The following is a 15,875-nucleotide window of genomic DNA, read 5'->3' as shown; positions in this document are numbered from 1 at the left end:
TAGGAGGGAGTATGGATTAAGTACTTTGCCAAAGAGAAAACTAAGCAGGAGGGACTCAGATCCTCTGGTGCTCTTTATTTCGTGCAACGCACCGTCGTGACCCCATCTGCGTTCCCTTTCAGCTCAGAGCAGTCCTCCAGCTACTACGAATTTCTCGGTGTGAGCAGCTGCCAGGACGTGGTTCACCTGTACAGGCTGCTGTGGTCCTCCACAGTCCTGAACATCATCGGGTTGTTCCTGGGGATCATCACGGCAGCCATTCTCGGGGCCTTTAAAGACATGGTAAGGCTCACGATCTTCTGCCTGCTGTAGTGACTTCTGTGCTTGTTGACGTTATCAAGCAAGTTAGAAAACAAGGAAGCATGAGTGTACAAAACATGGCACTTTAAACATGTTTCCTGTGTGGTCTGGGAGTCTGGAGTCACATATTTAGGCTAAGCAGTTGCCAGCTGCTCACAGCTAAGTAGGTCAGGTCTGGCCAATACATGAGTGGAGGGGAAAAAAACAAGCATCTGCATGAACAGATGCTGGCGCTTCACTTACTGACATCTTTTTTTTTCTTCTAATTCAGCACTGGACCTGGGGGCCAGCACAGGCTTAAAGCATGCTAGTTTGTAGGTAACGTAAAGCGCAGTTCCCAGGTGTGACTATTTGTGCAGCTCTTTTTCCAAGAATGGGGATTAACTCTGAAGGAGCTGTCAAGTTTTTATTTAAACAGTTGTATTCGGGTCACATTAATCCTCTGTTGTTGCACTAAGGAACGCCACTCTCTAACTGCTCCCTGTGCCACACAGATATAAGCTGCTGCACTCAGAAGAGGCTGTGCCAGGAGGGGTAGAGCAGCCAAAAGGCTCCCAGTTTACTAGCACTCAGAAGAGTAGATGGTATTTATTCCCCCAAAGAGCTTCCAAACTAAACAGACAGAGGTGTGGGGATGGGGCTGAAATGCAGGAGCAGAAGGGAGGCGTAGTAGCAACGAATGTCTTCTTAATTCCATGGTATTTCAGGTGACTGTTGAGAGGGGATAGAATTAAATAGAAAGAAAGGTCAAAGGAAAGAAGATAGGGATGGAGCAGGGAAGAGAAAGTAGGAGAACTGAGGGTGATGTGCACCAGGGGGACAGACTGGAGGAGAGGGACTGCTCCGAGCTGGCAGCCAGTGAGCCAAGGACTCGGTCAGACTGGAGGGCGTCCAGGGCTTGCTCCAACCACCCAGCATCTCTGTGGTGCTCCTTCTCCTCCACACAGAGCAGTCTCCACGGCCTTTACTTGAAATTCACCTTTGTTAAGTTGCAAACATTTGCTGGGACTGCTCCTTTCTCTAGCCTAAGGCAAACAAGCCTCCTGAGCCTTTGCATGTAAGCAATGCGCAGCTGACCCGTGCTTTGTGCAAGGGGACTCTTGCAAGGAGCTGAGAGCAAACTGCAGCCAGCTAGGCATGAAGAGCTGCGGCTGCTTGAGAGGGGAAGCAGCTTTCCCAGCTTAATTCATCACCTCCCTGGGAGAGGAGGAGTGGCAGAAGGGAAACAGAAGCAGCCCTGGTGGGAAATGAAGGGAAGAGCAGCCACAAGAGGAGGGGAAGGCAGGTGCTATCTAAAATGAGTCTTGATAGAGCAGTGCAGCTTTCCAGTGCTGCTAAGTTCTTTCCTCTTCTTCCCTTCTTTCTTGTTCTTCAGCTGTAAGGTGACTAAAATGTCATTTAGTCTGCATCCCTGAACACAAAATTTTTGGGCCCCTAGGAGCCAAGCTTTAATTACATATGAAAAGATGAAAGTAAAATTTTGTTTTAGAGCTGCGTCCTGCCCTGGGATTACCATCTCCAGCCTCTGGGGGCTTGCACAGCCAAGTAAAAAGAAGCTTTTCAGTGCTTCTTCTTTTGGGAAGAAGCCAAGAGCTTTTGAGCCAGAGCTGCTAGTGCTTCCCTGAGATATGGAAGGCTGTGGAGAGCCAGGCTGCACCCATGTAATGGCTCACGTCAGTCCAGGCTTAAACAGGATTTGGACTGAAGCTTTGTAGCAGGGTGAGCTCAAACCCAGCTGATCTCAGTGCTGTGAGGATATCACTGCACTGCTCCCAAGGGATGCCAAGCCGAGGAGATGTTCCTGGGAGAACTGGAGTCTCTATGACCTGGTGGAGTCTCTGTGACCTGGTGCATTCCCCGTGCTGGGAAGCAGAGTCCCAGGTCAAGCTCTGGGTCTTCCAACCAGGTGGCAAAAAGCCATGCAAGCAATTTGCAGCAGCTTCCCCCTGGACTTGGCTGGCGTGAGTCTGCTGAGGCTCCAACCTAAAACCTGATCTGAATAAACTGTTTAATAAGACCTCTGCAGCAGGATTGGGAAAAAAAAAAGGAAAAAAAGGAAAAAAAAAAGAAAAAAGAAAAAAAACTCACTAGCCTAAGGGGAAGGATGAATTTGTGTCAATTAGCTTAGCACAGGAACCATGCTATGTTTGTGAAAGTGTTACTAAAAGCAATCCAAAATGAAATGACCATTTCTTGCTCCTTTGCTTTTTCAGGGTCCTTTTGAGGTATGTACCATAACTGTTTTGTTGATCTGCTGCTTGCTTTCATTATTAATGGAGTAATTCTTGGGAAAAGTGTGGGGGAGAGAAGGGGAGGGCAAGAAAACATCAAACAGAAGGGAGAGAGAAGGGGGCATGGGACTGAAATAAGAAAAAGCTTTGAAATGTGTGGGAGAACAATTCACTTTCTTTCAGGATGTCACCTTCCCACAGATATGCTCACTGGCATTTTCCAGGGGGAGCTTTAAAGCCCACTGAAATGCCTCAGGGCATTGCTCTGAGGTTGACTTCCAGAAAACACAACTGGCTGGCTGACTAGTCAAACAAAAAAACAGCATGTTTATCTCTGGGAATGCTGGCAGCCGAAACATGCTGCGAAGAAGAGAGTTTGCAAAACAGTGCAGTTGCTTCTAAATCCATCACGTTTCCTGGACAGAAAAAAAAAAAAAAGAAAAAAAAAAAGTGTTGTTTTGGTTGTTGCGTGTTTCTTTCTTGTGACAAATTCAGTGCAGACCTTGGCATGCTTGCCGTGGCTTTGCTGTGTGCCAGAGAGTTGTGCTGGCTTAGTGGGAAACCCTTCATCCTTCCCTGACCCCAGGGTATCAGCTCTTGGTGGCCCCTGGGTCACCTGTGGGGCTGTCCCCTGTGATCCGCTGGGGGAGCTGCAGCCTTTGTGACAGTACCTTCCTTTTCAGATCTGCTGTGAGCCTGGATATAGGATGCTGGCTGGGCAATTATCTTAAAGCCACCTTTAACAAAAAGCAGGTTAAGATGTAATGGAAATAAAAGTGTCCAAAACGGCAAAATGCCCTGATCTTTTCTTACGTGAGAGGTAAAGAAATGCATGAAAAAATTCACTTGTAGTACAAAGAGTTAATCTAAAACCTCTCTTCCCTGCCCTGGTATTCAGCTGATGACTTGGGGATGTTTTCCTGACACACCTTGCCAAGGAATCTGCCTGCCCTGTTTAGGGTTGCAGTAATCAGAACAACCTCTGGTCCTGGGGGAGTGTGCTGGCTTTTTTTTTTTATTATTATTATTTATTTGATTAGTTTCCTCCTCAGAGTCCTCATGGGAATCTGGACAGATGAAATATCATTCCTATCTCTTCCCTCACCCTGCTCAAAAAAAAAGGAAGCTGAAGTAAACCTCTACTGAGCTGCTTTCCACATGTTCATATCTTAGCACTCCTGCAACTGAAGTTGCAATTTGCTGTTAAATTCGTTGTGTGGAGCTGCTCCCCGGCTGGAGATGCTTACACTGACAGCGCTCCCAAGTCAGTTAACAGCTTCTTATCTCTTTGACTTGGGTGCATGTTTTGGTATAAAACATCTCCACCTACCCTTGTGTTTTAGATGACTAATTAAATGTAGTACCACTACTAGAATACCTGATATAGGACTACAAGGAATGGCCTCAAGTTGCGCTAGGGGAGGCTCAGGTCAGAAATGAGGAGCCATTTCTTCTCAGAAAGAGCAGTCAGGCACTGGGACGGGTTGCCCAGGGAGGTGGCGGAGTCACCGTCCCTGGGGGTGTTCAAGGAGAGGTTGGACGTGGTGCTTAGGGACATGGTTCAGTGGGTGACATTGGTGGTAGGGGGATGGCTGGACCAGGTGATCTTGGAGGGCTCTTCCAGCCTTAATGGTTCTGTGATTGTATGAATACCTGCAAGTCATTACTGGCTCCAGGCTGAGACCAGATAATCTGATAATAAGATGCTCGATGAGTGGGTTTGGAGTGGTTGACTCCCCAAATCTGTCTTCTAGGACTGTTGTGATGTTTGTCTTTAGCAATGGGAGAATGTTCCTGCTATTGGTGGAGAGAACATGAAAGGATTTAGAGGCACTCCTGGAAGGACAGAGATACCTTACAGGTCCCAGAGCAGAAAGTTGGTAGCAGATTCAGACCAGAAATCTGTATTTCATGTTGTGCAAAACAAGTGTTTCTTGCCTTATGTCCGTAGCCAGAGGGATATGGCTGCTCCAGAGCCTCCCTCCTCCAAGGAAGGACACGTTCTGGTTGCTGGTCCTGCTCCAGCCAGGGTGAGACATGTTGCTGGCCTGAAGCTTTTGGATCTTAGGCAATCTCATGAGCTGCTTCTTGCTACTGCTGTCTGAAAGGCAGCTTCTCTCTTTCTTCTCACCATATTCACCCTTCAGGGCAGGTAGAAAGGAAGTGTTTTGAGGAGAGTACCTTGAAATGAGAGACTTGCCTTCTCACATGAACTAGGCCTTCTGCTTTAACCTCATGTGCTACATCAGTGACCTAGACGACATTTTCCATGTAAAAACACAATTAATGCACCCTTGCCTGAATCACAACATGTATGCTATCTCTGAAGGATGCAGTGGTTCATGTCTCTCACAGATAAGTCCGAAAGGAAATGCCAAAAAAATCCTGGCAGCTGCTTTCAGTATGTGTCTTGCAACCACCATCTTTTATTATTTCAATAAAAAGAAAATTCCATGCTCTCATGTGAAGGAATCTGCTAATAAAAACCAACAGAGTGGAGAGAAACCACTGAGCTGGCCTTAATTTGCAGAGCAGAGGGTCATGAAAATCGTTCACAGAGCTCTGTTGTCCTTCTTATGTAGCACGGGGTTTTAGGAACACAAGTCCCGTGTCACATTCAACCTTCTATGTTGTTTGCGCTTTTTTGTTGTTGTTGTTTTGTTGTTGTTTTTTCCTAATTTTATTGGTTGGTTTAAAATGAGCTATTACTTCCTCCTGCAAATTTTATCTCACATAGTGGTTAAGGGACATGCCAGTAGAGCCATGGAATATGATCAAGGAGTCAATTCAACTCTGATACAGATGAGAATCCTGATTTTGTGCAGTAGAGATGAGATATGCATGTAGGGAGTGGTATTGGAAAGCCAGCAGAAAACTCCACAAGTGAGAGGAAGCTGTGAAAGACAAACAAGTGGTCTGGACAGGTAGTTGCTATTGGAAAGAGTCTGCAGCAAAGTGTGAAGGAAGGGTTGCTGGAGTGGATAAGACGAGGCGGTTAGAGCTGTTTGCTGTGCTTTTCAGGGTGTCTCTGGTCTGGAGCCCTGCCAGTGCTTCTGTAACTGGTGCTAGGGAAGCACCAGCAGTCTTTTTTTCCAAGGGAAGAAGATTAAAATAGCTGTGTAATTCTGGCCAGAAAATTCACTCCAGATACGCACTCTTCTAATTATATCTGTCACTTTTTTTTTTTTTGTAGTACTGGCGTTATGCTGGAAAATAGGAAGTTGTTAGTTATTTGTAACTTCTGTTGGGACCAGTTCCTGCACCAGACCCCTCTGCGCTGTGCTGATAAATTGTTGTTTTCTTTGCTCAACAGGTACCTATGTCCCAAATTGCTTTCAGTGCTGCACCTCCTCCTCAGATCCTGTACAATCCTGCCCAGCAGATCCTGACGTATGCTGGGTTTTGTCCTTCTGCTGCAACTATTTCTACGTATCCATCCTATCCGTTGCCTCTTCAGGTATAGTACAAAATGGTGCCATTTACTCCATCAGAAAACCTTGAGCTGCTTCTCAGTACAAACTCTGCAGTGGTAGGTCTTGGCTCTGCCACAGGGTCTGCAACAGGGTCTGCAACAAGGGTCTGCAACAAGGTCAGGAAGTTGGATTTCAATGCCCAGACTTGCCTCTGGGATGATTTAGCCTGGGACTAGTTTGTAGGTCTGTTCCTGGATCTCAAGTTTTCTCTGGTCGTCCTTTGGACTCAATCTGTTGGCCAGGAATCCCTATGTGGGATTAGAGCTGTGTTGTGGCAGTCACAAAGGTGAAAGCAGCCCTTATGTAGGGCCAGGTAAAGCAGGAGCAGAGGCATATGGGGAAGCCAAAGAAGTATCAGTTATACAGGATTTGTCAGAAAGGTTTACGTGCCTTTGTCCATGTTACTCAAAATATGGGAATCAGTAGATGAGGACTCATCAGGCGGAAAGGAAACACGAAAGGGGAGGAAATAAGAGGTCTGTAAAACTGAGTGATATGGAAAGGACTGTGGCTGGATATTAGTGATAACTAAGTTTTGGTTGTACCGATAGAGCTTTTTGGTGGCAAGACAAGACAGAAGGAGGAATTGTTTTTACACACCAAAGAAGATTCAAATGCCACGGGATGTTGTAGGAGAGTATAAATGAGGGGTTAGGGGCACAGTCCATCAGCTGCTTTTAAACACAGTGAGTCCAGCCCAGAGCTGGCCTGGAAAAAGCGGTGAGTGATGCTGAGGGTGGTGGTTGATTTTCTTTTGGCCTAAGTAGCCTTGTGACAAGACAGTTCTTGACCCTCCTTTATGTGAAGGGTTTGAACCTTGATCACCTGCTCCTATTCCAGCTGGCTATCAAATAGCTTCAGTGGAGAAGGCACCTTCAGTCACACTGCCAGGGACCCTCTGTGGAGCACAGGCAAGACTAATTCCCTCCACAGAAGGTCCCTGGCAGCATGCCCCATGAGCTAGGTGCCTTGTGTCCTGAGAGGACTGTTGTGGACGGTAAATGCTCATGCATACTTGGCCAGCCACAGTGGCTCCCTACTTAACATGGGTGTTACTCAAAATTTCTCTTTTAGGACACTTGTCTCTCCCCCTGAACAACATCTAGGTGTCTGTACTCAGAGTACACGTGCTCTGCAAGCCCACGCTCGTTGCTGTAACTCTCCCTTGTCCCTCCCTCACAGAGCTGGAAGGCCAGCAGTGCTCCTAGCCATGGCGGGGCCTTGGGCCTGGCACGACAGGCACCAGTCACCGTCATGTCTGGGCTCGGACAGTGCAGCACAGATCAGGCAAAGTGAGATGAAGAACATTAGGGTTATACTATAAAAATAATATATAAATAATAAAATTGGTAAATAGCTGTAGAGACACTAGAGAGATTGCTGGCATTTTTTAGGTTTTTAAATCACAATAAAGCCGGTTTGTTCAGTCCAATGCCTTGTTATACTTTGGCTGTCTACTGTTAGACCGATTTGTAATTCTTAATAGAAAACACTGCATGTTTACCACGAGCTGGCTGTGGACCTCCCAGGCCACATCTCATCAGGGCCAATGACCACGCACACCAGTGAATTGTTAGCATCCTCCTGGCATGGGTTTGGCCCAGACCATCTAATAGTCTCCCATCAACACCTAGGAAGGGGTCAGGAGCCAGCAGGAGCAGTGGACCATTCCTGGTAGGTGGTGTGCATACAGAGAGACACACACTGGTTTGGTGGTAAGAGTTCAGCTGTATGGATGTAATATGTGCTGTGCCAGTTGGCTTCACAGCCAAAGAACAGTCCTTGGCACATTTTAATAAATAAGATAATGGGGCCAGGCACTTTTGGAGACCACTGATTGAGAGGAAAAAAAAGTACACACGGAGGTCTTTTTTTGTTTGCTTTTAGCTGAAAAGCTGTGCTGTTCTGCAGAGTTCAGTTAGCATGTAGCCAAGAATAGAGAAGGGGATAAACAGAGACGAACGAAAGCAATGAGGCTGAAAAGATGCATGTAAGTAGTCTTGAGGATCAATTGTAATTGTTCAGTCCTGTGTCCACTGAGAAAGAGAAATATTTACCCCTAAATTCTTAACTGCATTCCAAAATAAACACTTTTTTTCCCCCTAGATTTCTACTTTTTCTAAGAAGCGCGTTCCTTTGTCTTCTCTCCCCTTCATAACACTCAGGGGCAGACATCACCAGCTGTCCTCAAGCCAGGAGAGGTTAGCAAGAAGCACTGGGCTCCAAAAGGGAAAGCACTTAATCCTTTTCTTGGAAAAGAAAAAAAAAAAGTCAAGCAGCTTTACTACATGTATGAGCTGATTACATTGTAGTTTAGAGAGAATCAATTTCTGCATCAGCATTCAGCATAATGGAACAGTTATGAGTTAAAAATCGTAATAAACTTACTCAAAGTTACAAAAGGGTGAATGTGAGAAGCAGGCCTGATTTGGAACAGCCAGATGCTCAAATAACATGCACATCCATTGAGAGCTGTAGGCTGAACCCATAGGGCTGGAGGCCTTCATAACCCATCTAAGTGCTCCAAGCAGCTAGTGGCCTGGTGCCTAGCTGCTGAATTCAAGCTTTCACAAGCCCTGCTCAGCTGGTTCTGGTCCTTAAGGCAACTACAGGCTTTGTGGCTGGGATTCAGCTGGCTAAACACAGGGCTGTTGACATGTAGGGATCTAGTGCTGTGTGATAATGAAATCAAGTAGCCACCTGGCCCCTGATGCTGCTGTAGGAGGGTCCAGGTCCTGTAGTCGCTGTACCACCTCTGTGTAGACATCTGGCATGCCCCATGACATCCCAAAAGGGCTAGACACTCATATGTGGACAGCTGAATTAAGATCTAGATGTCTACAGTGTAAAAGACTTCACCCGAGTGGGTCGATCCTTCAGAGTCCACAGAGAGGGCAAGGCACTTCTCATATGTGGATTATCACAGGTGAAAGATACATGAAGTGAATGGTATGAATGCACCCTAAAGTCCTTTCCACTGACCAGGGGTGGGAATCAGTTTCTATGCTGTGCACTTAGATGTCTATGTCATTGAGCCCTCAATTGTCTAAAGATACAGCATCTGAGATGACCTAATATTTGCAAGACATCCATGAAAGGCTGGCTGTTGGCCAAAGGTCTATGTGAGACTCGCATGTACTTCTGGAACAGCACCCAGAGGTCTGATAGGGTGCCCATGGGCATCTCAAAGCATAACGTTTTTGATTCCAGGTGGATCAGAAGCCTGGCTGGGTACCCAGAGGGTGACAGAGCTCACAGGGGCACTCTCAGGGCAGCTCTCCTATGCAGGCCCCACACAGTTTGAGGTGACACTGAGTGTGCTGATGGCCAGCCCCAGCAGGAGCTCATCCCTGCATCCTGTCCACGTGTGAAGCCCAGCTGGAGGCCAGCATCTCACCCTCAGGCCTCATTCCTTTTCCAGTGACCTTGCTAACTGTACAGCGAGGCGGGCTCCATGACACACCTCTCTTTTCAGCATTCCCTTTGGCTCCCTGCTTTGGCTAAACATCATTCCTAAGCACCTGCATTTCACACTGACCTGCACCTGCCCCAGTCAGGGTCACACGTGGTGGCTCAGCTCAACTAAGACTAAGGTTTGTTCTTAGTCTTCTGCTGAATTCAGTATCTCACTGAATAACTGCTTGCTGGACAGGCAAACAAAGTCTTAAAAAAAATAAAATCACACCTTGAGCTGGTGCCAAACCAGCTTAGTTTACCTCACAGTTTGTCCGCAAGCAGAAATCAGCCAAATACAAAAACAGAGGTGACACCAGGAATGCATTTTGACGAAGTTGTAACCAGCATTTCATTTGTTTACCATGGCATGTGGTAACAAAATCACTCATCCCTTACTGGTACAGGTCAGTCACAGCCAGTCTTGGTAGGAGGCCTGCCAACTGGTCAGGTAAATGATGAGCTGTGCAGGGGCTGCTGGGGTTGTGAAAACAAAACAAAACAAAACAAAAAATGAACTGTAAAAAGCAATAACTACATTTGGAGCTGATCTAGCCAGCAGGTCTATAGGTATACTTGCACTGCCTCCTGCATAGTTATGGTGCATAAACGACCTTCCTGTCACAAAGTTCCCTTTCTTCAAAGTTCCCCCCGTGGCAAGGGGCCTGGCAGCCCTGGGCAGCTCTGAGATGCCACCAGCCAAGTATCAGCCCTGGTACTGGCTTTGTAAATGATGACTACTCATTTTTTTAGCATGGTAAGTACCCAAGACAGCATTGTTTGCTTGCCTGGATTTTACATTTCCCTTGAAATAGATCCATGTTTACTATTTTTTTTTTAAATTCCAGGCATTTTAGGCCTGAACTTGAAGGGAGCTGAGCCCAACTCTTCTGGTGGAGCCCATGGACTGGCATGTGTTGGCATGTGAGGGGAGGAGTGAAATCCTGACCCTCTTGAAATCAATGGCAAAACTTGATTTAAAGTAGTGGTAGGATTTTATCCAGAACAATAGTCCCTAGATGCATCCTTTTGTTTTAATAAATCCTAGTTGTTACTCAGCATGGGCTGCTTATTTTTCATGCCTCTTTCAGCCAAATCCTCCTTGTAACTGAGACAGCCGAGGTGAAAGACCTACAGGGAGGTCTTTTAAAGAATGCCTACCTGTAAATTTTCTCTTATAAGGAGTCTGCATTTGGCACAGCAATAAGACCCTGCCTTTATGCAAGTATTACAACTCTGAGATTTCAGAGCGATGCCTAGAAACTTGCAGCTATATGTAACTTAATCAGCCAGTTGGGTGCCATGCCTTACCCGGGAAACCAAAGCATCTTCTGCAGAAATTCCTGTTCTGTTGTCTAGCTGTATGCACAGTATCTATTAAAAATGACTTGGATTACAGGTGGAATCTGTCTTCTTTCACCATACGCTGTAATTGCTATCCTTAAAAAGATTCTCTAATACTGAAGTGAGTGTTGTGCTGCAATGCATGAGAAATTTAACCATGGGACATAATACTGACATGGTAAACATTTAAATCAGAGCCACAAACAGGATCATAATCATTTATTGAAATGTTTTTCTTTGTCTATATACAGCCTACCAGCAATTTTCCAGGAACATCATCTACTGACATTTCTTTATCAGAAGAAACTCAGCCTCCTTCTCAGTCCAGCTCCAACTACGGCCTTCCCCCCAATGCTCCACCCCTCTATGCACCGACTTACTTTTTGCCTGGAGAAAAGCCTCCACCGTACGCACCGTAGGACAAAAAATATATTTTAGGTAGCTGGTAGGCTTCTTTGTTTTTAAGAAACCTTTGGAAACCCTGCGCTGCGCAGGCACTAGACTTAACAAGGAACCCACCACAGAGCGTGTCACAGCCACTCTGCTTTTAGCCACATCTCACCAAGCAGAGCAGAAACCTGGAGATGTCAGGGCAGGCACATCACCAGCAGTGTGACAGGTAACCACCTAGTTTGCCTGCAGTCAAATGCAGTATTGCTTTCTGGTTACCGTGAGTTTTTCCTTCTCCATATGTTGCAGAGTGATTTTTCTTCAAGAGGAGAAATGAAGAAAACGCTCTGGATATGTGTTCTGCTTTCATAGACCAGTATAAAGGGGTTTTAGTCTGTGTTGTCTGAGTGGGTAGTCTGGAGCTCTCTGAGTAAATCACTTTGGGTAGGAAGAGCCTCGGTGTTTGTTTGCTTGTAGTATTTATTTAAGAACCCTTTTTTGGTGAAAGAGTTGTACCAATAAAAAATGTGTGGCAATTATTTTGCAATAAAATTGACTGTGTATATTTATACTGTACCTAAGGCTGTTATATTTATGAGAACAGAAAAACCAAAAAAACAGAGGGAAAACTACCCTACCAAATACTTCCCTCAAGTTTCAAACCGAAAGGTTAATTTTACTGGATTTTTTTTTTAAGTTTGCACTTCATGCCAGTCTAGTCTGCATAGTAAAATGTCATGACAGCGCACTAAAGGTGCAATTTCCAGACAGATGTTTAATCTGCACTTTCGTGTTGGAATTAATTCCTTTCTAGTCAAAAGAGGATCACAACCAAAACCACTCCCTGTGAACCCGTTATTTAAGTTTAACAAGGTCTTGTCCAGTAATTCTGCAACCACTGAAAGAGAGCTGATGAAGGGTCAGAATTCCTTCATAATTTTTCCCATTTTACAGAATTGGAAATACTTCGACAAGGCTAAGTGGCAATACTTGTAACAGTGCCTTTGACAGGAACAAAGTTGTGTGCACTCTGTCCCCTTTCTGTACATCATATTGGCTGAGATCCCTCTTAGAGCATGGCTTTCATATTTAGTGGCAGGAGTGGCTACACAGGCACGAAAACCCATCAGATTACGGCACCACGCCACTGCATTTTGCTCCTGGAAGAGGGGTGGTGCTGCTGCTTGCTCTGTAGATCTTACAGTCTAGACAGCAACGAAGCTATAGATATTTTCTGAAAGGCCAAAGAGCAAAGCAAGGAAAGGAAGGTATTTCTCATTAGCTTTTTAAGCAGCTGCTTCATATTATGGAAATATAAAGAAACACTATATAAACAAAACCAGCCTACTTGACAGTTTCCTTTAAAAGGAAGTGACACCATCAGACCAGCTGAAAATAGACCAAAGAATGATCATCCTTTTACATAATACTTTCCACCTTTCAAGAATTTCTGTTAATTCATGTGCTGTACCTCTATGTATAAAAAACAGATTCAGAACTAATACAAATAAAGTCAGAGGTTAATTTATATGGACCATAAAAAACATACTGTATTCCATCTTCTTTTTCTGATATGCAAAGTTTTAGGCCAGTGATGTTAACGTTGGTGACAAGGTGCCTTACTTGTACTGTTGACGGGGTCAGTGATATGAACTAGGTTAAGAGAAACAAAGTCAGAGGGGAGACTGCTGTTTACTTCTACTCATGAATTCAACACATCCAAAATACTTAGTTCTTGTGTAAATGCATGCTTGAAGAGCACGATCACCCTAATCATGCGCTGAGTGGAACAGGAGTGGAACTGCATATGGACTTATTTTCAGTTACTATGAATACTCCCTGGGGAACCACCTGGGTTCATTTCTGGGCACTTTTGGAGTCAAAAAAAAACACCCCAGACTTGGTCCCTTTGAGTTGAGCACCTAGACTGCAAACAGAACGAAAATGAAATCAGTGTTTCTCTTGGGTTGAAACACAGTGATTGAGGAGGAATGAAGGAATGCTTATCGTTTTATTTCCTCTTCTCAATGATATATAGAAGTAGCTGCCTCTTCCTCCAGTGTTAGGGTATTAAAATCAATCAAGCTTGACACAAAAGCCCTCCCCTCCTGCTTCCCTTTCTGTAATTCTCCAGACTTGCAAACTCTGGCTTTTTCTTCTAAATCACATTTTGGTTGGAGTTTGTTGTAGTCTATGCAAAATATCTTCTCATATATGCACAGATATGCACAATCCTGGCGATATTTTTAGCTCTGAATTAGATTGTTATTAAAAAAAAATGAATTATAGTCTTTTTCACATAATACTAAGCCTGAAACTGCAGACTACCACAATGTACCACAAGATTCGCGTTTCCAGTATCTGGCTTCATAAACAGTACCACTTACATTAACACAAAGGTCAGACATATTTGTGATTCATTTATGCCACGTTATTTTTTTGGGATCTACCACAGAAACTATACAAAAAATGCTAGACATAAGACTGCTTTGCTAACATGCTTCCTTTGAAAAGAACAAAGTAAAACGGGGTTTGTTTCATCTACTTGGTTTAAGAAATAGTAGGTGCCATCCAAGTTTGTACTGTTTTCATTAGAGCTCCTCCAAGTTAAAAGAATGGGAGACGTATTTTGGTGAAGTACTAAAATAACCAGGAAAAACAAACAGAAAACAAACCACCACACAGAAGAAGTGCTATTCACCACAATACCCTCAGGATTCCCTGCTCTCACTGGAATAATAAGCTGATGTTTCTTAGGTTCTCCATCACATCCCAAGTTGATCCAGAATCATTGACTATAACAGAAAGCACTCCTGCACATAACTTAGTATCCCTTGCTCAATAACAAAAAGTGAACCCATAGAACTACTTCTGGGTTTTCCTATCCATGCACAGTCCACCAGTGAGTCTGTCCCTGTTATTACTGTCTAGTTAGCAATTATCCTTCCAAACTGGCATCTGGTCATTCCTGAGTGTAAAAAACTTTTGTCAGCTGGGATACAGTTGGGATAGTCTTGCCCTGCCTCTGTTCTTTCCTCTGGGACAGTTACATCTCCACACCTTGGTCACTTACCTTGTCGCGTGTGGTTTATTAGGTTAATCCATCATCTCCGCATTTGACTAGGCAAAACACGGTGTAGAATGGCTGGGAACAGTTTATAAAAAACCCTGTACTATTAGACCTTTTCCATATTAACCCTGTGAAGCATAGTGACCTTAGCCACCCAGGGTTCAGATATCCACCACGGCATACCTCTCGTTCTCGTTTCTTTAACCCACTGGAAGGCAAGGAAAAATAAAGCAAGATTCAACTGCCTCAAAGCAGGCTAGGCAAAGCCTGCCCCAGCAGCACCAGGATAGTTTGAAAGTTAAGTTCACTTTATGGCTCTACAACCTCTCCCAAGTAAACCCACAAGCATATTCTCACCGCACTGCAATTCAGCCTGGCTAACTCTCAGAATCACAAGCCTCTGTGCTCCCGTTAGGCTCATGGTGAATGAGCCAACCTAAAAATTAAGCAGCAAAAAAATGTCATCACCACTTAATATTCCCAATTCTCAACACCTCATCATTTGCTTCAGTGGTTATTGACACAAAAGCCATATGGCTTTCAGCTTATGAGTCTTTTCTTCTAATTGTTTCCTGCTGACCCAGTTTTTTTTCCATTCTCTGTTGACCAAGAGTTTTTCTAAAGGTCACAACTGCGTCTTCTATCTGTGGTACCAGAAAGAAAAACTGTAGCAATAATAATAGCAGCAACCGTTCGCTTTCCAGCCCAAGGATATCTAATACTGACACAAACACATAACCCCCCGCCTCCAAACAAATTGAAACAAACAAAAAAAAACAACCACTAGTGTAATCTCCACATCAGGCATAGCCTGAGTCATCATCTCCAAATAGCGGAGTACAGAATAATTTGAGTACAGGTAAATTAAAAACTTGTATGTAAATATTTTATTCTCTCATACTTTGCAAATCAGAAAGCAGTGTTGGTAATAAAAATAATACAGAATTATTATTTTTCTTCCAGTCCACACTCATATATTACCAGGTTTTCCACATTCCGGATAGAACTGTCTCTTACACTTTAAACATGACGTTCATTTAGGTATATTCTGTACTTTTGGCTTATTTAATATTAGTCTTCTGAACTATTTACAAATATATTACAACCTTTAAACCTCAAAGCAAAGGAGTATTTCAATAATCAATCTGACATAAGGATCAGTAGCTCCTACATAACTTCAGTGTTTAAGAGAAACTATACACGCAGTGCGGTAGGTCTGAATAATTTATATCTTTAAAAAAAAAAGAAAAGCATTGAAAGTTTCCTAGTATAAAACTTTCGCATTGCAGTGGTACCTACGGACCCGCCTCAACTGGAGGACAAGAGTGTGACGTGATGTCGCTGTGCTTGTACAGTGCCTCGTCCAAGTCCAGTGCCTTGCTGTTCAGCTTCACAGTCATGCAGCCGTGGTAGAACGCCGTGACCGGAGTAGAGGTGACAGGAACATCTGTGCCAAAGGGGAGACAAGCATCTCTGGAGGCCTGTTTTGCACGAACACATGTCCTACCTACGCTCCGATGATCATCAGTAAATTCAAACTGACCCCTTCTCTGCGCCAGGCTTTCTGCCTTCCCCCTGCCCCTCTCACCAGAACACAAGAGCACGATCCCAAAC

The 15,875-nt window shown here is 44.4% G+C and overlaps 2 protein-coding genes across 6 annotated transcripts in view; one reads left to right on the top strand and one right to left on the bottom strand.

Annotated features, from left to right (window-relative positions):
• Positions 1-11,767, top strand: part of TMEM255B (transmembrane protein 255B) — a 72,007-nt gene extending 60,240 nt beyond the window's left edge. For 3 of the 5 annotated variants that reach the window (XM_040555518.1, XM_040555594.1, XM_040555790.1), the window contains 3 exons: positions 123-282; positions 5,845-5,988; positions 11,053-11,767. In XM_040555518.1, coding sequence (XP_040411452.1) covers positions 123-282; positions 5,845-5,988; positions 11,053-11,220 — 472 coding nt within the window. In that variant the 3' untranslated portion in view covers positions 11,221-11,767. Of the gene's footprint in view, positions 1-122; positions 283-5,844; positions 5,989-7,891; positions 10,215-10,305; positions 11,004-11,052 lie in introns of those variants that run through there. The other 2 variants (XR_005819436.1, XM_040555721.1) reach the window with 2 other exon arrangements.
• Positions 11,768-15,133: 3,366 nt separating this feature from the next.
• GAS6 (growth arrest specific 6) overlaps positions 15,134-15,875 on the bottom strand; it is a 40,627-nt gene continuing 39,885 nt past the window's right edge. Inside the window, exon 15 of the mRNA XM_040555395.1 lies at positions 15,134-15,708. Coding sequence (XP_040411329.1) covers positions 15,557-15,708 — 152 coding nt within the window. The 3' untranslated portion in view covers positions 15,134-15,556. The remainder of the gene's footprint in view (positions 15,709-15,875) is intronic.

This window comes from Cygnus olor, chromosome 1 (assembly GCF_009769625.2).
Source record: "Cygnus olor isolate bCygOlo1 chromosome 1, bCygOlo1.pri.v2, whole genome shotgun sequence".
NCBI lineage: Eukaryota > Metazoa > Chordata > Aves > Anseriformes > Anatidae > Cygnus > Cygnus olor.
Note: the sequence above shows the minus strand (reverse complement) of the source record. Positions and strands in the feature narration are given on the sequence as shown.